This window comes from Lactuca serriola, chromosome 9 (assembly GCF_051521515.1).
Source record: "Lactuca serriola cultivar US96UC23 chromosome 9, Lser_US96UC23_V15, whole genome shotgun sequence".
NCBI lineage: Eukaryota > Viridiplantae > Streptophyta > Magnoliopsida > Asterales > Asteraceae > Lactuca > Lactuca serriola.
In genome coordinates, this window is record NC_136416.1 from 17496783 (window position 1) to 17519975 (window position 23193).

Consider the following 23193-nt stretch of genomic DNA (forward strand, 5'->3'; position numbering starts at 1 on the left):
AAGTTGACGAGCAAATTTGAATATTTTAGAATTAATTTTGACTTTTAACTTTGGGAAAATAACTTAGAAAGGTAACTACCTCTTATTCGTGTTCACATATTGACAACTTCTTATTTTTTGTACATAAGAAAGTAACTAACTCGTTTTAACTGTGTAACATCTCAAAAATCATGACAAAAAATTTTGTTTTCAATTTAATACTAAAACCATAATTGTCAAACCATTAATTTAATACTCCGGCATCGGGTCACGCCCGACATCAGGCCCCGCCTGGCATTGAGCCCCACTTGGTATACATATCTGTCTATCTTAGGCCACATATAAAGAAACATACTCTACTGTATCTCTGTCCTAAGAAACATACTCTGCTAATAATGAGATACGGAACTTCGTCCGTACTCAGCTAGTTCCAGCAAGGGCTTCAACAGTGCAAGGTTAGTCTCCTCACTCTGTGAATGTGTCTAAGACCACAATGCCAGCCCATGTAGTCTATGAGTAGGAAGTCCTGGGGGTTAGTCTTAGGCATTGTATGCTAGTATGTTATTCCAGACCAAGGTCCGATGTCGGGCGGGTGCCCGAGGAATGTTTGCATGTTAGATTATAATTGTTGTCTATGTGATACTTGTATGTGCCTGGTAGGGAGGTGAGTGTGGGTGAGGTCCCGTATCTCATCACTAGCTGAGTACGGACGATGTTCCGTATCTCATTATTAGCAGAGTATGTTTCTTAGGACAAGGATACAATAGAGTATGTTTATTTATGTGTTAGCATGTTATATGATTGTATGTGTTTAGTGGGCGGGGCCCGGAGACAAACGGGGTCTAAGAGAGACAAATCTGTATACCAAACAGGGCTCGATGCCAGGCGGGACTTATGTCGGGCGGGGCCCAATGCCGGAGTATTAAATTAGTGGTTTGACAATTATGGTTTTAGTATTAAATTAAAAACGAAATTTTTGTTCATGATTTTTGAGATGTTACACAGATAAAACAAGTTAGTTGCTTTCTTATATACAAAAAATAAGAAGTTGCCAATATGTAAACATACATAAAAGGGTTTCAAAAAATTTTCCCTTTAACTTTTGAGATGTTACACAGATAAAACAGTAATTTTCCCTTTAACTTTTTCAAAAAATTAAAAAAAATGTTTGGGTAATAGAATTTTTTTTTTTAAAATGACTTTTTATATAGAGTAAAATGAAGGGTTTCAAAAAGTCATAATGATTTTTTGTAATTTTACATGTAAAAGTTAAGTTAAAAGTCACTTTGCTAATCCAACCATTTTTTTTTTTCTAATCCAAACACTTTTTAAAAAGTTTTTAAAAAACTTTTTGTAAAAAGGCCTTCTACCGAAAAGGACTTTTGATCGTTAAACGCAGTCCCGAACACCCCCTTAATATCATTTTAATATCATTTTGGTGGGAGCCAATCTCAATCTTACGGTCAAAAACGTAAAACGATTTTATGTATCATCTAAATTTTGACAACCTTACATTTGAGATGTACAGTTTTTATTTTATTTTACCCATTTAGGTAAATTGTTCTTCGTGAATCCATTGACCTGTTTGATCGATAACGACAGACTGCATCATCAAAGGAAAAAAAACCGACTTTCACATGACTTCATTGCCAATGGCATTCTTTATTTTCCCTCAGGAAACAGGAAAGTGACAGTATCCCCCAATCGAATATTTAGGAAGTTCAAGTCGAAAATAGAAAGAGATTTAGTTCGAAAATGATGGAACAAACTGAAAAGAGATCAACCACTGTGATTCAAAAGGGCAATATTTCAAGTATTGTTCAAGCATTATCACAATTTTTAATCAAACAAACTTGAAATTAAAAGTTGAAGGGAGGGTTAGTTGATGAATATATAACGATTCTAATGTAAAAATGCATAAACAGCAGTGGAAATATAAACCAAAAGTGCAGAGGTCACCAGGACAATCATGGAGGCAACAGCATTCACAGTGGATCTACTTCCACAAGACAACATCCCCAATCGAATCTCAATCACATTCACCATCGAGAGCATTAGGAACAAACACCCCATAACCGATCCGATAGCCGATCCGAGCATCCCGAACCTCAACGCCTTGAGATTAATGTGTGCCCTAAAAGCCTCATCAACATCGGTACTGTTGAGCAGATTGATGGCGAGTTTAAGACCTTGAGCAACCAGAGATGAGAAAAGGAAAAAGCTGAACGATACAACTTCAAAAACCAAAAGCTTTTTGGCGACGGAGATATCGGCGTCACAGGCGGATCGGTTCTCGAGGCTGCGTTGGCCGGGAGTTGTGAGAGAGAGACCGACGAAGACGGCGATTGTGAAGAGGGAGTTGACGTTTACGAGACCGTCAAGTGCTGTTACGTGAATACTCGTTGTCGATGTTGAAGAAGATCGTGATCTGCTTTGTTGGTCACAGTAAGTTGGGTATCCATTAGATCTGAAAGAATAAAATGCAAATCGAAGATTTTGAGATACATAAAACACAGTTAGTATGTGTGAGATAGGTGCTTACTCTGCCATTACTAAAACTTGAAAGCTCCACTTCGTCAGTGAAGGGTAGATTTTAGGGTTTTGTTGCAGGGTTGCGTGAGGAAGACATGATGGTGAGGACAATTAGACACAAGTAGCTTTGAAAATGGTACTTTGTCATAAAAAGATGTAAGCCACATATGTACAACCCAATAAATAGAAGTGTAAATTTGAATCTAAATAAATTAGAAAAAATAGAATATAGACAAGATTGCCAAAATGTTTTTATCGGTATTAAAAAGTGTGGTTTTGATATAAAAAAAGTTTGGTATTTAAAAAGAGAAATTTTCAAAAAAATCTCAATATTTTAAAAAAGGTTTTACTTTAATCCTAATTTTTTTTAATAAAAAAATCTAAGATTTAATCCTCTTTGACTTTTTGCATGCTGATTCATTACACTTAAAAATAATAAAATTGCCAATGGAAACGAAGAGGGGGAGTTTCAAACCAGGGACCTACCATTTAGGCAAGAAGATATATTTTCTTTTCTTCCTTCACAATTATATATAATGTATTTCATTTACTTAAAGTTCAAAGAAAAAAAATGATTTTTAAGATAGAAAAACGGAAAGAATGGGATTCAAACACGGGACTTCAATCCCCCAAAACGCAACGGCGACTAACTAGGTTGAAAACCTTTTAGTCTTTTTCTTTTCTTACGAGCAACTATTGCAAAATGAAAAAATAAATTATATATATATATATATATATATATATATATATATATATATATATATATATATACAAGAGAGAGAGAGAGAGAGAGAGAAAGAGACAGAGAGAATTAGGTTCAAATGTTTTCACTATCTATTGTGTGCATGTATGTTTAATTCTGGATCAATCATTTTAGTTATTTTAAGAAAGTAATTAATGCATATTAAATGCTGAAGATGTAATTATTACATCTTCAGCATTTAATATGCATTAATTACTTTCTTAAAATAACTAAAATGATTGGTCCAAAATCAATCATACATGCACACAGTAGATAATGAAAACAAAATAACCTAACACTAAAATGGGGTCGACTGGTGTCAGAGGTGGTGGTGGTGGTGGTGGCGGTGGCGGTTACGGTGGTGGGGATGGTGGCGGAGGAGAAAGGAACGGGTGGCACTGTGTAATCATTTATGATTACACCAGACCTGTCGCGCCGGTACGCCGAAGGGTTAGAGCGGCAGATGCGAAATACGTGGCTGAGGTTGAATCTCGAGATTTCTATTTTATTTTGAATCTCAACGGAACCTACCTACCTACCTCTCTCTTTCTCTCTCTCTCTCTCTCTCTCTCTATATATATATATATATATATATATATATATATATATATATATATTCTGTGAAGAAAGAAGGGTCAGTGACCTTTTTGACGGACCCGTATGATGGAAGGTCCACACTTAGACCGACTGACGTTTTGGTCTTTGGATGGATATGAGGGAAGCATGCATGCGTAGATCTTACTGGGGTCTCTCCTCTTGTTGGTTTGGGGAACGGGGGTTTCATAGTTGGGCATGCCGCTACGTGCAAAGTGGTAAAACACGAGAATGCATGTATAACAAATCAACATGTGTTTGTTCATTTTGCATTCGATACATTTGGTTTTCTCGCACCAGAGGTGGTGGAACTCCTCAATATAGTCTAACGGGTCATGCATTCTAATGTCATATCTCTTAGATCCACAAATATAGTTTTCAAAAGAATTGGTTTGCTATCCAGAAAGGCTAGCGGCGTAGCTTGTTGCCTGTTTGCCTTCAATCTATATGTATTGAACTATACAATTCGAGGAAAAAAAATATCCTCCTTTAAATTGAAAATGTATATATGTAATGATTTGTAAAAATACATATAAAATATGTAAAAAACACAAATAAATTTATTATTTTTAAATTTATAGTATTAATATTATTAAATAAATACATATATAAAAAAAATTAAATACATTCTTATACACATAATATATATATATATATATATATATATATATATATATATATATATATTCGTTTAAATGAAGAAAAAAAGTTTAAAAACTACATATAAAAGACCTATGTTTACGTTTTCATTTTTAATAATATATATATATATATATATATATATATATATATATATATATATATAAGCGTGAAAGAGAATTAGCAGTTATATCCTCTAGCCTAACCGGCTAGTGGCGTTTGTTTGGTGGGTGAGGTTCCTTTCGATCCGAGTAGGCTATTTTTTTCTTCATAATTACGTTTTTTTAAGGTTTATTGGCTGACGTGGCATGCCACATTAGCTGCCACGTTAGCAGCCCGATCCAACTTGGCCTGCCACGTAAACAGTTACCGGTTGAAAATGTAAAAAATGGTTAAATTGTAAGATTTAGCCGGTTTTTTGGATTTTTTTATGCAAAAAAAAAAATGGGACTTAAATGAAACTTTTCCAAAAATGTTGGGACTTTTCTGACAATTTCCATTAAAAAAGTGTAGTTTTGATATAAAAAAGTTTGTTGTTTTACCAGTGGCTTAATTATTGATCATTTTAGTGATTTTGGTCATCTTCATTTTGACAAATATTTTTATCGTCACTGCCTCAACCTTTATTTTTGTCGGAAACCATCGAACACCACCACCATTCTTGCAATTTTCGATGACTTTCTTTGAATGAAAGAACCCAAAATTGACAAAACCTGATTACATTTATGTTCTAGATACGATCTATATGGAATGAAACCTTAAATCCATATAAAGTAGTCAAAGAATCTCCCACAAAGGTTGAAAAAGAGAAATCTAAAAATCGATTTCTCACATTCAAAATTGATCGGTGTATGGCATAAATCGATATTGTTTGTCGGAATCGGAGGAAAGAAGGAGGGGATCGGAGGTGGTGGGAATGAAACACTAATGTAGGAATGAGAGGGTTCTTGAATCGCAAAGGAGGAACAAGAGTGCTTGATTCTAAAAATTGATGTTGGCTACGTTTCAAATTATATAAGGAAACTAGGCGAGTGTCCGCGCGTTGCGCATAACCATCTATATAGTTGAAATCTTTACAAATATATGTTTTTTTAGATATAACAATAATGTCTTGTTAAATTTGATATAATAATCCGTATACTAAGTTGATATATAGTATATTGATTATTTTGAATTATATTTAATATATACATCTATTAAAACTGTATAATCTCAATCTTTTGAATGACATCTACCTGCAGGTTACTCATGAATAAAATTAAATATAATATATGGTTTAATATTATTTATAGTTGTTGTTATTGTTAATTCATTTTTAAAATTTATTTGCTTAACGTTTTAATTTCTATTAGTGTAATTATTTAAAACATCAAACATTTTTTTTAAAGGTAACAATATAATCATTTATATAGAGTTATTTTGAACTATTGTTATTGTAAGTTATTTTAAGCTACTTATTTCAAAATTTTTAACGATTATAAAATATATTTAGAAAATATTTTAGTGAATTGATATTACAATTTAGTTTTTGTATTTAACACTACAATTTATCACTTTTCACTATTCACAAAATATTATTTGGGTTTTTTTAAGTGGAACTGAAATTTTTATTGAAGTTGATCCTCTAATGTTATATTTAAATTAACAATTTAAGTATTTTGTCCATACAGTTTAAAAATTGTAACTTTAAACTGATAATGGTTTACATACAACGACATATTAAATCTAATAAATTAAGTATAATATGTTAAAAGTTAAAAACATAACTTTATAAGTAGAAGTAAAAATATTATTTTAATATTGAAATTTAGTTTATTTTTTATTACACTTTAGGTTTGATACTTATTTAACCTTATTAGCCAATTTATAATCATTATTAGAAAGACACTACAATTTATTACTTTTAACTATTTACAAAATATTCTTTGGGCTGCTTAAGTTGAAATAAATTTTATATTTAAGTTGATCTTGTAAACTTATATTTAAATTAACAATTTAAGTATTTTATACAAATTGATCAAAAGTTGTAGCTTTAAAATGATAATGGTTTACATACAACATATTAGACCTAATAAATTAAGTATAATATGTTAAAAGTTAAAAAGAAACTTTATAAGTAGAAAAAATATATTTTTTTAATATTGAAATTTATTTTATATATGATTACACTTTAGGTTTGATATTTATTTAACCTTATCAACAAACTTATAATAATTATTAGAAAGAAATTGAAAAGTCATAGGAGTTTCAAATGAATGTGGTGAAAGGAAAAAATGCATGGGAGTTTCAAATGAATGTGGTTCAAGAAAAAAAATGCAAGCTTTATAAGTATATAATGATGGGGATAGAGGAGAGGTGGTGGTCTTTTTTGTCACACCCCGAAACCAAAATGGTGGAATCGTTTCGGAGTGGAGGACGTCATCTTTAACATCACAACCAGTGCATAATAGCAATCATAGTAAACACAACCAAACAGTGCATACATGAAAATTAAATAAGTTTACATTGGTTTTAAATCTGATTCGAATACATCAAAAGTATAAGGAAACTATAAAGACTTGATCTTATTCGCTCCGACTTCTTCAAAATGCTCGGAAGGTACCTACCTACTGATTTCCAGAGAATACAAGCAGTTTTGAAAGAATATCAGCAAAAAGCTGGTGAGTTCATAAGCATTTAGTTTTGGTGGGAAAATGTTTCTTTGAATCCTTTTGAAAAGTGTTCCTCAAGAAAATCCTATATTTTCTTATGAAAAGCATGTTTCAAAACCCATTCCTTCCATGACTTCCAGATTCATACAAGATATGTACAATCCAAGGAATCATGGAATGAATATGAATATCTATTAGTAGAAAATAAACCATCAGTTTTAGAGATGCTGGTGTTATCCTAGGAAATCCCATATTTTCCCTAAAAACAGTTATCCGTCCTAGAGGTAGAGATGCAAGTTTAGAAATCCCTGATTACTATCAGTATATATAAAATTAGTTTTATTACTTAAAACAAAACAAATGAAGAGTAGAGCCGTAAACCAAAGTTAGTTTATACCTATTTGCGAGTCGTATAACCATACTTGATATGACCTAGAGACCTTTATAACGTTCTTCAGGCGTTTAAGCTAAATGACATTTGTTCACCTTAGGCATGCCTGCCTAACTGTAGCTAGCAGTTAGGTGTGGGATTGTCAGTCCCGAATAGCTCTATTCACAAATCTCACGCTCTCCCTCCAGGAGACTATGGTTATACTGAGATAGAATTTATCCATGTACACCTAAGGGTACAGTATTGAAGTAAAGCCTCACAATTATGTATAATCTAGTTTACTAGCTAGAAACAGTATAAAACAATAATTATCCTTGAATAATAGTACTTTATACTCATGAGAAAATATATAACATAAACTAAATCTGCCATAGTTTATACATATTCATCCATGAAATCTGATTTGGTAAAAACTGCCTAGAGGGTTATGCCAAACTATACCCATTATAGTTTATTAGAATTGATATGGAAAATGCTTTATAAAAACCTTTCTAAAAGCTATGAAGTTAGATTTTCAAAATAAAAGTTTCCCTTATGCTCAACATATTACAAAAAGGGATAAAATATCCGAATATGTTATTAAACATGGAAATCGTTGGACTATATTAATAAGTTTAAAACTTAATAAAATACTTTGAGTTTGGCTTGTATTCCCCCCTGAAAACATTAAAAACACGAAAAATGTAGGGGTATGAACTTACCTCGGGTAAGTGGTTTGATTGAAGGATCGATACGGAAATCTGGGTGTTCAAGTGAAGCCTTGAACACGATTTGATCCTAATTAGCACGTAATGATACATAGAAGAGTCAAATGAAGGTATTTCACCACTATATGTGATGGAGAACCACTCTAGAGACTTGGAACTACTTGCACTAAGTGTTAGGACCTTGTAGGATTGCATGAGGGGAGTGTATGGCCACCTTGAGTGTGTGTGCGGCCATGGGTGTGCGGCCATACACTCATGAAAGAAGGTGCCTTTGAAGTGTTCTCAAGGTCCATACTTGTATTCATGAAGTGTTCTAGGTCTATACTCATTTGTAGTGCAAGTTAAGGGTCATAGAAGTGGGTTTGCGGCCCTAGGATGAGTGTGTGGTCGCACACAAGGAGTGTGCTACCGCACAAGGGTGTGTGCGGCCGTACATAGGTGTGTGCGGTCGTACACCCCACATGATGATGTCCAAAATGTCAATTTCAAGGTGCAACAAGGCTAGGGTCATGTCTATCTTGAGTATGGAAGTCAAACTCTCACTTTGGAGGGTATTTTAAGAGTGTGTGACCACCTTAAAGGGGGTGTGCGGCCGCACTCACTTCCAAACATGACGAATATTACACACTTAAGGCTTAGATAGAGTGGTCTTTCATGGATATCAAGTTAGAGGCTGAATTACTCACGTTCTTGAAGTTTTGGAGGGTTTGTGGTTGAAGAAGCTTGAGAGAAATGGTGTTGTGTGTTGCCAAGGTTGTAACGACCCAATTTTCACGCCCAAAAAATTTCATTTAAATTAAGTGGTTTGTAAAACATTTGTAGTAAAACATCATCTGATCAATATCATTTCACAAAATATATCTCGTGTCTGAAAACCCAAAACATGAAAATAATAATAATGTCAGAGTACAATCCCAGAACATCTCATAATGCGGAAAACCAATGTGTGTGTGTATGATGTGCCGCTACCGCGCCAGCTCCTTCCCCTTCGCTGAAGAGGTACCTGAAACCAAAACTGAAAACTGTAAGCACGAAGCTTAGTGAGTTCCCCCATCGTACCACATACCATACAATCACATCACATACATACTGTCAGGCATTTTTGGGGTGCCCGACCTACCCGTACGGCCATTCTGGGGTGCCGACCTACCCATGCAGCCATTCTGGGGTGTCGTCTTACCCGTGTCAAGCCATTCTGGGGCACTGACCTACCCATGTCGAGCCATTCTGGGGTGCTGACTACCCTTCGGTCCTAACAACCGAACCTCGGGGACTATTTCACCCCCTACTACTACTATCACATATATCATAGCATAATCTATTTTCAGACATATCTGGGGTGTCCGACCTACCCTTCGGCCCTAACAACCGAATCTCGAGGACTCTTCCCCTCCTACTACCTCTATCTCATGTAACATATCATGCTAGCAGCTAAACATGTCATAACATACTGTTAGGCATATCTGGGGTGCCTAACCTACCATTCGGTCCTAACAACCGAACTCTATCACTATCACATACCATATCACGCTAGCATATAACATATCAGGTAGTAACAACACAGATGAATATCACAAAGACAAACATCTAGCATACGATCCCTACTGGTGGGCCGACATTATGGCCGTAGACCCACTGCTACTGGAAGGTAACTCACCTCGTAGCAGCTGCTGAACTGTGCGGGAATCCTTTGACTGCTGCCGCTGCTGCTCCGGAAATCCTCCGGCTAGAATTCCCACAAAACACTTAGTTAGAAACTGACATCTACTCTTAGGGTAAAATGACAATTTTACCCCTGACCAAGTCAAAGTCAAAGTCAACTTCTAGTTGACCTGACTCCCGAGTTGGCTCGCCAACTCGCCGAGTCCCTATCCTTCCATTAGACCTCATACCCGTCTCTACTCGTCGAGTTAGGCGATGACTCGACGAGTTTTCCTTCTAAATGAACATCGACTGAATTCTCATCCGACTCGCCGAGTTGTATGAACAACTCGTCGAGTTCATCATAAACTGATACACAGGTCCTGTCCTTGACTCGCCGAGTTGTATGAACAACTCGTCGAGTTCATCTTCATCCTTAAGAAGATTGCCTTGGACTCGCCGAGTCTGTTCATGCACTCGCCGAGTCCCATGAATTTCCAGAACAATGGCTTAGTCCAGAACGTTGGGTCACCCCTTGGGACCCCCTTAAAACTTCCCCACCCTCAACTGGGTCCTTATAACCCTCAACTGATATGGGATAGAACCTTGGACTCGTCGAGTCCAAGAACGGACTCGCCGAGTTGGTCACAGCCACTCACTGAATCTTCGATTTATGATGTACAACCCTTGATCAAATGTAGATCTATGCTTCTACAATCGATCTAGCATGTAAAGTTACAACCTTTACGTGCTTGCATGGGACTTTAAGCTCAAAAGGTCCTAAAACAAGCTCTCACAATGCATGGGGCCTTCCTTGAGTGCAAAAGCCACTCCTTTCTGCCTTGTAACCCCTCTAAGGACCTAGATCCGAAACATCAACCTCAAACCATGCTTGCAATCATGGTTGGTGACCAAAATGGCTTAGAAAAGCCCTAAAACTCCACAAAATAGGATCTATCAAAAGAGCAAGCAAGGTATAGACTTTATACCTTCTAAAGTCTGCAAATGATGCTCAAAACCGAATCCTTCTAGCCTCTTCTTGATCCTTCAAGCTTTTCCTTCCTTCCTTGGATCACAAAAGCACCAAAATCACTCCAAATGCCTTAGACTGCTTCAAAAACGGCTAGGGTTTGCTATGGGGGTCTTCTGGGAGCAAATGAGACTAAGGAGGCCGAGTTAAGGTGTTTAAATAGGGTGCAAACCCTCGGATTAGGGTTTTTGCCCAAACAGGGTATACTCGCCGAGTCCACAACTTAAACTCCGCGCCTCATCTCGCTTCTACTCGGCGAGTTGGTCCATCAACTCGCCGAGTCCAAGACCAAATGCAAAATATTTAAAGATTTAATAAAAAGAACACGTACCAAGAACCAGGTGCTACAAAGGTGTTAAAGGAATGAAAGGAAAGGGGGCTACCCTTTATATAGGGGTAAGTTGGTGCCTAAAAGAGAGAGTGTGCGGCCAAGAGGTGAGTGTGCAGTCGCACACCCATGTGTATGGTCGTACACTCCCTTTAAGGGTGTGTATGGCCCGGTTTTGACACTATACGACTTGCTGACTCATTCCTAAACTCAACCTTGGTCATACTCAAGCTTAGAACACTTAAATGAACCCTTAAACAACACAATAAGTCAACAAAACAAGTTTAACATTGATTGAATTTGACTAAGTGTACAAGATAGAAGTTTTGGGTTGTCACATTTTTGGGGACTTTGTTGAGCACTGAGGAACCAACAAGAGAAATTGAATGTCCACAAAATAGAGGGAATAGTCAAAGTTTTGAATGAAGGGCGAGGTGTGATAGTGTTGGACATCGGTGACGAATGATGCAACAGGCGCCGATGGTTAAAGTAAGGGTGATAGACATTGAAACCTTTGGCTCTTGGAGTGCACTTTGAGTATGTTTACAATAGACAAAGGTATATGAATGGACGAGAGGGACGGGTGGTGTAGGTGAGATTTTTTCCTAGTAATTAAAGGAAATTAGAGAAAGAAATATTTAAGGGTATATTTGTCATTTTATGTAGGGTATGGACCAGAACCACAAAAAAGTCAACCACAAAGACCAAAACCATATAAGGTATCTAAAATTGGATCATGATGCATTACCAAACTTTTTTGAACCAAAACCATAATTTTTTTTGACAACCACAAGAATATATTTTGCAATTTATCTAGAATATGTACTTGAAGGTCCATGTCATTATTTATTTATTTTTTGTAGCCTAGGTTGTTATGAAGTATTAACTTTTGTTGTTGTTGTTGTTGTTAATTTTACTATTACAATTATTATTGTTGTTGTTGTTGTTGTTGTAGCAAATAATTGAAATGTTTTATGTATATTTATTGATTTTTTTTTTAATAAAAACCAAATTTATTATATTATTGACAATTATTTGCCTTGAACCACACTATTCGAATAATATAGTTTTATAAGATATATTAGATAATAAATAATATATATTGTATAAATAATATATATATATATATATATATATATATATATATATATATAACGTCCCAAAAATTCATACTAAAATTTTTATTTTTAAAACATTAAACTCATACAATAAATTTAGTCCAAAACCAATCAAAGTGAAATATATCATTTAAACATCAAAGTAAAAATCACAAATAACCAATGCAGAATAAACTCTGGGGGATGTTGTGCGGTCAATCCAGACCCTTCTCTTTGGAAATGGAATTACCTAAAAATGTTAAGCTACAAATCATATGCAATAAGCCTTTAGTGAGTTCCCCAAAATACCACACACCATACATATCAATGGGCCCAACCCTCGCATTGGGCCCAAACCATAATAACATACCCAACCCACCATACCAATGGGCCCAACCTAACATACAAACTGGCCCAACCCAACATACCAATGGGCCCAACCCTACATGCATACCCACATACCCAACCCAACACAAAATGCAAGAGTCACAAAGACAACTAGCATCCTACATAGTGTAGTGAGAAGACTCACCTGACTCACGAATCAGCTAAACTGCCACTCAAAACCCTTCAACAGATGCTACAATACTCCTATCAAAACATGCAAGGTCCAACCTTAGTCTATACACTAGATCCAACAATTGAACAAAAGTTAACCATACCTAAAAAGTCAAGGGTCAAAGAAAGATCAAAAATTGCCAATTAGCAGCCTTTACGTCGTGGCTTTCCTTGGCCACGTCGTGGGCACTAAATGCCAAGACAGTCGATGATTCCCTTGTCGCCACGTCATGATAGGCTAAGGCCACATCGTGGGGACTGGTCTGAACAGCTCAAACAAGCTTAATCCATTTTCTTCCGATTTCGAGAGCTCCAAAGATCAGATCTGGTCCTTTCTAGGGTCTTAATGGATAAAGTTTCCAACTTTATCCCTTAACACATCCATATATGTCTAAATCTAAATTCCAAAGTCCAAAAAGGCAACTTAAAGCATGAGACTAGACCATTAAGCACTTAATCCATGAAATCTTCAACCCAAAACTTCCAGAAACACTTTAGGGATCCTAATGAACCCTAAAAATGTAAACTTTACGAACATGCATATCCCATGCATGTCCTTTCCCAAATCTAGGTCAAAAGTTGTAATATGACTTAGATTTCATGTCAGGTTCCTAAATCATCACCACTTGCTAGATCTATGATATATAAGACTCTTGGGACTTAGAGAAGCCATAAAGTTGCAACCGTTATCTCTTCAAACCATACCAACTATATGAAATGGACCAAATAATACATAAAACCTAGATCTAGAGAGTAAACACAAAAAGATGGAAACTTGATCACTTATAAGATCATAAAGACTGCTTAAGAGGTCGATGATGATGCTTGCTCACTGAATCAACACACTAGACACCTTTTTCTTTTTCTAGCTACCAAAAGCACCAAAATAAGCCAAGAATCACCAAGAGGGTTTAGGATTAGGTCTTTTTTTGGGGGGGGGGGGGGGGTTTGAGGGTGATGGAGGCTGATAAGGAAACCTAGATTCAAGCTAATGGGGTTTAAATACGAAGGAAACCTTAAAAGATCATGAGTTTGGTCCAGAACAGATGCCACACCATTGCCATGAATAAAACACGCGTTCCATTATTCTAATGCCACGTCATGGCACAAGGTTTTCCCAAAACTCCATCTTTAACCCCTGATATATAGAAGCTAAACCGATCTAGAACACGGGTGTTACAGTATATATATATATATATATATATATATATATATATATATATATATATATATATATATATATATATATATATATATATATATATATATATATATATATATATATATATATATATATATATATCAGTGCAAAACGGTTATAATAAAAATAACCTAAAACCCAAAAAATACATAAAAAATATTATTAGACATCTAATCTTTTTTTTTTTTTTTGACTTTACAAACCTAAAAATCGAATCTTTTATACAACTTCACTAAAAAATTAATTTTTTTGAAATTCTTTCTAAGAATTTATATATAACTTGCGACTTTTAGGTTTGTAAAGTAAAAAAAAGATTAGATTTTTTAAAATATTTTTTTACATATTTTTAGGGTTTTGTTTTTTATTATATTCGTTCTCCATATAACTCTTCCATATATATATATATATATATATATATACTGTCTTATGTCTTTATTCGGTAATGAATATATGAATAATCATATTTTAATATTAACATTATAACTTACTACAAATAAATATATGAATAATCATACGCCAAATATTCACATTAGAATTATAACAATAGAACATATATGTAAAATTCTTAGCAGAATAATAACATAAAAGTAGTGTCTTCACGTCCTCACTTTATTTACTGTCTTCATTTGAACCATCCCATATATATATATATATATATATATATATATATATATATATATATATATATATATATATATATATATATATATTTATTTATTTATTTGTGCATCATGTTTGTCTTGATTCATGTCATGATTTATTTTTTTGGTTCGGCAAAAAGATATGTATAATTTTTTTTACCTTCCTACCTAAAATTTATTTTTTATCGGATCTATATATAATGTTTATTTTTAATTGAAAGAACAATCTAAATAAAACGAAATGGCAATTTACCTTTTCTTTATATGATAAAAATACTACGATATTTTAAATTGAACATTTGATATATATTATTTATTATAAATTTACAATATAACGCTCTTTGTATTGAAAAAAAACATATGACTTTAAAAAATAAAAGTAGTCTTTTATGATAAGAGCCGATAAAAAAACAAAAAGTAAGTAAAAGTTACGGTCTTTATCTATTAAGTTCGATATAAATAAAATGACTGAATAATGAGTAAAGTGACTAAATAGTATGAGATATAAAGATATATGGAAAGAACTACTGTAATGATCCATAGATAAAATGTACGGTCGACTACGATGAAACTTTTACTCTAGTTCTGACAAATGGAACTTTTACTCTAGTTCTGACAAATGGAAACGATTCGACTACTAATTTTTAAAGAAGCTCAATTCAAATGGATGTCAAATATGCTGTCTTGAACAATGTGTTGTAAGAAGAGATATATATTATTTATTGTAAATTTACAATAGTTACTCTTTGTATTAAGAAAAACATGTTTGACTTTAAAAAATAAAAATAGTATGTTTAATAAGAGCTGATAAAAAATAACAAAAAGTAAGTAAAGGTAAGAGTATTCATTTATTAAGTTCGATATAAATAAAGTGACTAAATAGTATGAGATATGAAGATACAAGGAAAGAATGTTCGTAAAGGGCTATAGACAATGCAACGATCGACTATGATGAAGTTTTTGCCTCAATTGCGAGTTGCGAGAATAGAAACAATTCGACTACTAATTTATAGAGAAGCTCAATTCAAATGACAAAAAAGTTAAAATGGATGTCAAGTGAACTTTTTTGAACATTGTGTTATAAGAGGAGATATATGTGGAACACGTGCATGGGTACATAAAAGTAAGGTGTGAGAGTAAGTTTCTAAAGTTGAGAAATGCTCGATATGGGTTAAAGCAAACATCCCCTCCATGGAATATTCGATTCGATATAGACTTTAAGGAGAATGGGTTTAGTCGATTGTTAGTACAAGCATGTACTACATGTGATTCATTTGATCTTTGTTGTTCTTTATGTTAATCACCTCATAATAAGATGACAGAAAAATTTAAAGGTGACATGACTTGAAAATTCGAGATAACAAAGTTGGGCTTAATGAAGTATTTCCCTGGTCTTGAGTTTAAAGAAGAAAATACAAGTATTCTAATGTCATAAGAAGCATATACGAAAAGAAACTTGAAGATGAACAAAATGATGGATTGCAATTTGGTATCAACATCTATGGAAGCTATTAGGAAACTTTATACGTTTTACGAGGGAGAACGAGTAGATGCAACCACATACACGAGTTTAGTTGGAAGTCTTCTCTATCTCACATGCATAAGGATGGATATTTTATATAGTGTTAGAGTAGTAAGGGGATTCATGAAAGAGCCAGTTAACACACATTTGGAAAAGCTACACACATTTCATATAGCCTTGGGTTATTCTTATTCAAAACAAATGATTTTAATCTAATAGGATATATAGACAATGATTAGCTAGGAGATGTAGGTGACTCAAGATTACATCAGGATACTTGTTTTATATCGGGAACATGACTTTTACTGTTTTACATGTCGGTAGAAAAAGATGTAGACATGTAACATCCGGTCCTTGCAGGTAAATTTCTTTCCTTATTTTAAAAGTTTAATTCTTTAGGGAGTTTGGTCGTATGCAGGGCTTAGGGTAATCTCCTATGCAGCGCGTAGGAGGGAATCTTGAAGCGGGGATTAAATTATCTACGCAGGGCGTAGGTCAAGCTACGCATCGCGTAGCTTCCTAGAACCAAAACCCTAATCTTGGGGGTTTGAGCCATATTTACAGGTTCTAAATCCCTTGAGGACCTTCCATCCTCAACCTTTATCCTCCTAAACAGTCTCCTTAGAAAGCCTAATCTATATTTGTGAGATCTGAGCTGTTGGTGTGTTTTGTGTTCACTTTTGAAGGAAGAAAAAGATTATGGAACCACTTGGGAGGTCAAATCAGTATAGATATAGAGGTTTTATCCACTCAACTATCTTTAGAAGGTATAAAGCTCCTACATTGATGTGTTTTTATGTTAGATCTAGTTATGCCTTACGATTTTATGCTTTTGTCCTCATAACCATGGTGAATATGTGTAAGAGTTACTCCAGGCCATTGGAATGTCATATCCAGACATTTCTTTAGGGTTATTAAGTCATAAAAATGAGAGTTTGGTCACTCTCATCCATCCATGCATGAGTTCTGGAGCATTGGATGAATTTTTTTACATGTGTTATGATTTTGTGCCCTTGGTATGCATGCAAACGGATAAAGTCAGAGACTTTATGCATTAAAACGTTTGTAAGATAAAGATCTAGAAGTTGGAAGAGTTATTGATCTGTATTCCCATGCATGAGTTCTGGAGCATTGGATGAATTTTTGGACATATGTTATGATTTTGTGCCCTTGGTATGCATGCAAATGGATAAAGTCATAGACTTTATGCATTAAAACGTTTGTAAGATAAAGATTTAGAAGTTGGAAGAGTTATTGATTTGTATTAAGGGCTTAATGATTAAGTTAGGATATCAAGGGTTTATGCAGGGCGTAAATCCCCTTACGCGGGGCGTAGCGTCAATTTCCCCCATTTTGCCACCTTAGGCTCTATGCATGGCGTAGAGCTGCTACGCTGGGCATAGACTAGCTGGAAGTTGACTTTTGACCGTTGACTTTGATCAAGTTTGACTTTAGGTCAAATAGAGTCTTTTGAGCCGTAGTTTGAGACTTGGTCCCTGTTTATTATATAGGTGACTTGTAGAGTCGATATTTGGATTAGTGATCAGTTCAACTATCTTATAGACTTCAAGGTGAGTTTTTCTCACTATACTCGTGGGTCGAAGGCATTAATGTCGGCCCACTAGATTATGATTATCTATCCTTGTGTATATAGGATGTTGTTATGATATAGTGATATGTTTGGTGGATTTGTATGATTACCTGAACTTGTTGGCTATTGATTATTGTTTGCATATGTCGACGTAATATGGTTGGGTTGAGACGATCCTGCTTTGTGCTGAAGGCCAAGATACCCGGGCGGCCCAATTGACACTGTAGGCCCAAGGGAGTGGTCCAACGTATGCTGTAGGCTCACAAGCGGTCCAACTTGTTGCTGAAGGCTCAGGTGGTGGTCTAGCGTGCTGTAGGCCTGTTGTGCATGCATTGTATATGTATTGTGTGTGGGGTATTTTGGGGAAACTCATTAAGCTTTGGTTTACATTTGTAGGTTTCATGGTTTCAGATACATCAGATAATTGGGATAAGGCGAAGGCATGATCGTACATACCCTCCTGCTAATATATGTCTTGAGAGATTTTTGATACTCTGATTTTATGGATTTGTCTTGAAAACAATGGTTGATTATATTTTGGTTTATAGAAATGTTTTACAAAAATGAAATTTTTTATCATGATTCTTGGTATGTTACAACACATGTGACCACATATTATGATTTTTATATAGAAATAAGATGTGGAGTATAATGGTTAGAATTTAACTTTAAAAATATGTTAATTCCACATCACTATCTTGTGCATGTATTTCGTAAGACAGACCTTAGTGTCTTTGTTATATTTTTGGCATGCCATTTTTTGTGAAGAAGATGAATCATGGACACAAAAAGGACTAATGCCATCGACACACCACTGATAACAAAGAGACCTCGAAGCCGGTAAAGATTCAAGATTTTTGGTGAAGGGGAAGAAAAATCCTTTGACATCATTGCAGATTCACGTTTCAACCATTTATCCTCTAATGCTTTCAATGTCCCGTCTTCCCGCATCTTCGCTATCTCAGTCGACACCTCTCTCGCCAAGGGCGAACCCTTTTGGAACGCCTGCAAACATAGAGTTAAATGAGAGAAGTAAATTGGATTCTCTAATACAACCTCTAACAAGCTGCTCAGAGAGGCTAAAATTAATGTTGTCAACATAACATATATAATTATGTATAGAATAATGGTCTAACATAGAATACTCACAAAACCAAAACCATTGGTGGTGGATGCTGTTGCAATCAAGGAGACATCGGTAGCTGGATACATTGCAAGGAATGATTTGATGTAAAGAATCTCAGAGACGATTGCATCAACTCTTCCATTTCTTAATGCTTTAGAGTAATCCTCAGGTGTATATAGTTTCTCCAAATTGAAATCAACAGGTTTCAGTTTGTTAAATACATATCCTCCTACTGGAGAAAGATTCTGGAATCCCGTAGAGATCTCATTCATTCCAATCTGTTGTACTGTTAAAACAGAGCTCAATGTTGCAGTGTAACTTGATGTGAGAACAAGCACTGCAAAAACCCAAACAATAACCACGAATCTTGATAGATTACTTTGCAGTTTCTCCCCTGCAGTTTCCAGTCACCAACATGTCTAAGGTATTGATTTAATGCTCAACAAGATCAAATATTTAAGTGAATCAAAATTAGAGTAAGAGTGCTTACGGTGAGCATAAACAAGGGTTGAAAAGGCAAACCAGAGGGTGGTTCCTATCTGTTGTATCATTGAACCTTGAAATTCTTTGTTTGTAGGATGTTCGATAAACCAAATGACAAACCCCAAAAAGAGAAAGAAACAAGCACTTGTGATCCAAAGACCCGCACTAAAAGGATCTAAGAAGATCCACATGTTGTTCTTGGTGTTTCGGGCTGCTATACCAACTCCAAGATCAGTGAAGGGAATTGTGAAGTCGACATAGAGAGATCTGTTTGTTGTGATTGTAAAATCCCCGATAGCAGCATCATATTCCTGATGCAATCCAATATCATATTAGCCAAAAACTATGTAACAGCATGCTTTACCAAGATAAATTCATGAAGTTTTGCGTGAAAAAAAAACATACCTTACGATAGATTTTTTGAATTAGATCGTTGTAAGTAATTCCAACCTCATATTTAAATGGAACAACCTCAATCCCTACTCCATAGTCTAAGGCGTTAAACGCAGCATTGAAAACATCCCCACAGAAGCCACTCACACCCGATAGATTTGTTTTGGGATCTACAGTCACTTGTACTAAGTTTGGGAATCTACCGAAATTTGGAAACAGAATTCTCAGCTTCTTATTGCCATTTGTTTGTAGAATCCTACGCTTTGGAAAGGTGGTAGTCCCACCCGGCCAGATGATACTTTGCAATCCACGGTTGGAAATGGAATCCGGGATTCCAATTCCTTTCACAAACTCACCATTCGTAGACATCATCCAGAACCCAACCCTCCTATCACCCTTACCGATCACATTCACCACTTCCATGACTTTGGTGATGGATCTTCCATTCATAAGCTTGAATTCACCACCTAAACCATGGAACTTGACTCTTAACATCTTATCTAAAAGTAGTGATGTGCCAATATTGGTACCCAACTCTTTCGAAGCTAATTCTCTAGTTTGTACGCTCTCAACAGCCATGGCAAGTGCGTAAACTGCATCATATGCCCATATACCATTAAAATCTACCTCCTTAATCTCCTTAAAAGGGTTTAAAGCATAATGTTCTTTTCTCCATTTCGAAACAAAGTTGTGAAGCTCCTTTGATAATGGAACATACGATTTGAAACCCACAGCCCCCTGCATTGTTTTGATTGCTTCAGCATCCATGGAATCCAAGTAGTTTGTAGTCTTACTTGTTATGATCCACACGTATCCTTCATCCATCATGCCCAACTCTTTTGCCATGGAGAAAACATCAGTCGCTAGAGAAGGTGGTGTATGCATGACAAACACCATGGATTGCATAGTTTGAAGCTTGCGAAGCTCTACCTTGACTTGTTCATTGCTGGAAAAAGTTGAAATTAGGGTAATATATGTAATGCGTATGTGTTTCTCTTGAAACGCACTAACCATATAATTGGCCATTTCTCTCCCATTTGCAGTGTCCTCACAGATAACAATCACATTCGTTGCTTTAAACAAGTCTACCATACCAGCAATGCCTTGGAACTGAGTAGTTTCATCTTGTGGGATTCCAAGAAGATTAGGATTCCTATTCAAAAAGGGAGTTGTTGAGAAGGAAAGAATCGGTATGTTAGCCTTGTCTTCCAAAACCTTCAACAATCTTGATTCGGCTGTTGATTCTGGACCTATTATTGCTTTCACTTCAGTGTTCTCCAGAAGATCCAGAGCTGAATGTCAATTAACAATATATTAGTGTTAGTTCAGAATAAAGTTTACCAAAGAGAAAGAAGTAAAAATAGGAATAAAAAAAGTACCAGAGGACAAGGCACTCAGAGGTTCTCCTTTGGTATCCCTGGTTGTAAAAACTATCCTTGTTGTGTAGTGAGGATTGGCTGAGTAAAAGTCAGAAATAGCTGTGGTAATGCAACGATAAATGACCTTCCCTACCCCTGATTCCATGTCAAGAATCACTCCCACTTGTACTTCCTTATAAGTTGGATCTTCATGTGCTGTTAAAAGGCTTTGAAAGCTAAGTAATATCAGTAGCAAAAATGAAAGTACCCTGATATTCGCCATTGAGAACAGAAAGTTTCAAGTTTGCTACAGCTGTTGTTTCATCCGTATGACACACTAAAACCGTGACAAGGTGAAGAAAGAAAATGGAGTTCTGTTAAAACAAGAGCTCGAAAGAGAAAGGAGTAATTAATTAATGATGTCAAAGATACATATGATCTCATCAGATTGACATTTGATTTTCCTTTTTTCGGCCTCCCTGATTTTATTGACATTGACTACAAAAATAGAACCTGGTCAGCAATCTTTGATCTGGACCATTGAATTGAAACTTTTTTTTTTTTTTTTTTTTTTTTTTTTGATTTTACAAATAATTAATGTAATGTATCAATTTCACCTTCCTAAACAGTTTCAGTGTCTGGAGAAATTTTCTTGATAGGCCCCAGCAATCACAGTAGTAGATGTAGACACATTTTTGGCAACATCCACGTGTCCATCATGAAAATAAGATAAATAGCAACTTAGAAGAGACATAAGCTCTTCAGGCATTTCGTCGAGCACTTGATGTGCGTCTTTAAGCTTTAAGCAACATACACCATACAACTGAAGGACATTCATGCCGGGCAAGAGTGGCCAAAAAAAAAGATTAAGTTGTCGTTAGATAACCATGTAGCCATGCCAGAACTCAACCGATGGGTTTGCAACGATCCTTTACCATAAGCTCCGTAAATCACGTTCTGCGGTTTTTATTTCTTAGGATCGTAATAACAAATCTGATCACTCATGGATTCGAAGTATTTTGTATCTTCTAAATTTAAAATAATAATTGTAAAGGTGTAACTTTTTATTAAATGAAGATGGTTAATCGATTGCTAATCAAATATTTAATTTCTCATCAAGAAGGATTCAAAAATTAAAATGTCAACTACTTGAAACTGCTTCAATATAATTATATTTAATCAACGATGGGCATATGGTCAAACACCAAAGAGATCATCAAGTATGTGATCAAACATATAATTAAATCAAAATATCTACTCGGAACCTTTTACCAAATAGAAACCATATCTAGGCGGCTATAGGGATAACACATAATACCTTGCAACTTCAAATTTTGGAGTGACATCTTATTTTTAACCATTTAACACTTAATTTTAGTATTTGAAAAAGGAACATTAACACTTTTATTATTCTATTATTCTGATTTAATTAAATTACTTTATTTTAATATAAAAATATTTTTTATGCATAAATCCTTTATAAATAAAGAACTTTTTGCCACATGTTACATTATAATTGATTTGACAACATGTCATTTTGTGGTTATTTTCAATTAATTTTTTTCCACATGACATTTTGTGGTTTTTATTTTATTTTATAAATGTATATCAATTTCATTAATTGACTTCTTTCTAATTTCAAATTTTTTAAATTAAAGTTTCATTAGTTTTCTTTGTTCCATAATAATGGTATCGATATATTTCATATTTGCTTTCTATAGTTGTATGATGTTTAATGATAACACCAAATATTTTAGTTGTAAATGTTTTTTTTGTGGGACCAGTTTTTGTTAAATGTGGGTTAAAACCCAAAATGTTTTTTTTAGCAGAGCATTTTAAAAAGTTTTGAAAAATTTGGGTGCTACAGTTACACAATCCTACACATGGAATGTTAGTGTTGTTGGGTTGTTTTTAGTTTATGCAAAATTTTGTCGTCTCGGAACAATCACAACTTTTTATACAAGCTTCTAATAAAATGATTTTTTTAGC

The 23193-nt window shown here is 34.8% G+C and overlaps 2 protein-coding genes across 3 annotated transcripts; both read right to left on the reverse strand.

Moving 5' to 3' along the window:
• Positions 1-1768: 1768 nt before the first annotated feature.
• On the reverse strand, positions 1769-2682 carry LOC145077000 (maternal effect embryo arrest protein). Of its 2 annotated transcripts, none has more exons than XM_079022782.1 (2): positions 2522-2682; positions 1769-2407 (listed from the first exon to the last, which is right to left on the reverse strand). In XM_079022782.1, the coding sequence occupies exons 1-2, from the start codon at positions 2527-2529 to the stop codon at positions 1882-1884; spliced, it is 534 nt and encodes a 177-aa protein (XP_078878908.1). In that variant the 5' UTR covers positions 2530-2682; the 3' UTR covers positions 1769-1881. The 2 variants fall into 2 exon arrangements, with proteins under 2 accessions (XP_078878908.1, XP_078878907.1); XM_079022781.1 differs by having other exon boundaries at positions 1769-2446; positions 2522-2681.
• A 15715-nt stretch (positions 2683-18397) lies between these two features.
• LOC145074397 (glutamate receptor 1.2-like) lies at positions 18398-22531 on the reverse strand. The gene is made up of 5 exons (XM_079020779.1): positions 21226-22531; positions 19859-21138; positions 19461-19764; positions 18994-19364; positions 18398-18849 (listed from the first exon to the last, which is right to left on the reverse strand). Exons 1-5 carry the CDS (start codon positions 21485-21487, stop codon positions 18538-18540), a joined length of 2529 nt encoding a protein of 842 aa, XP_078876905.1. The 5' UTR covers positions 21488-22531; the 3' UTR covers positions 18398-18537.
• Between the last annotated feature and the right edge of the window lie 662 nt (positions 22532-23193).

Excerpts from the sequence above, each read along its gene's own strand:
- LOC145074397 (XM_079020779.1), bottom strand. The coding sequence starts at position 21,487 with ATGGCGAATATCAGGGTACTTTCATTTTTGCTACTGATATTACTTAGC. Across the intron at positions 19,765-19,858 it reads TTCAAAAAATCTATCGTAAG|GAATATGATGCTGCTATCGG; the intron begins GTATGTTTTTTT and ends GGATTGCATCAG. Across the intron at positions 18,850-18,993 it reads CCACCAATGGTTTTGGTTTT|GCGTTCCAAAAGGGTTCGCC; the intron begins GTGAGTATTCTA and ends CTATGTTTGCAG.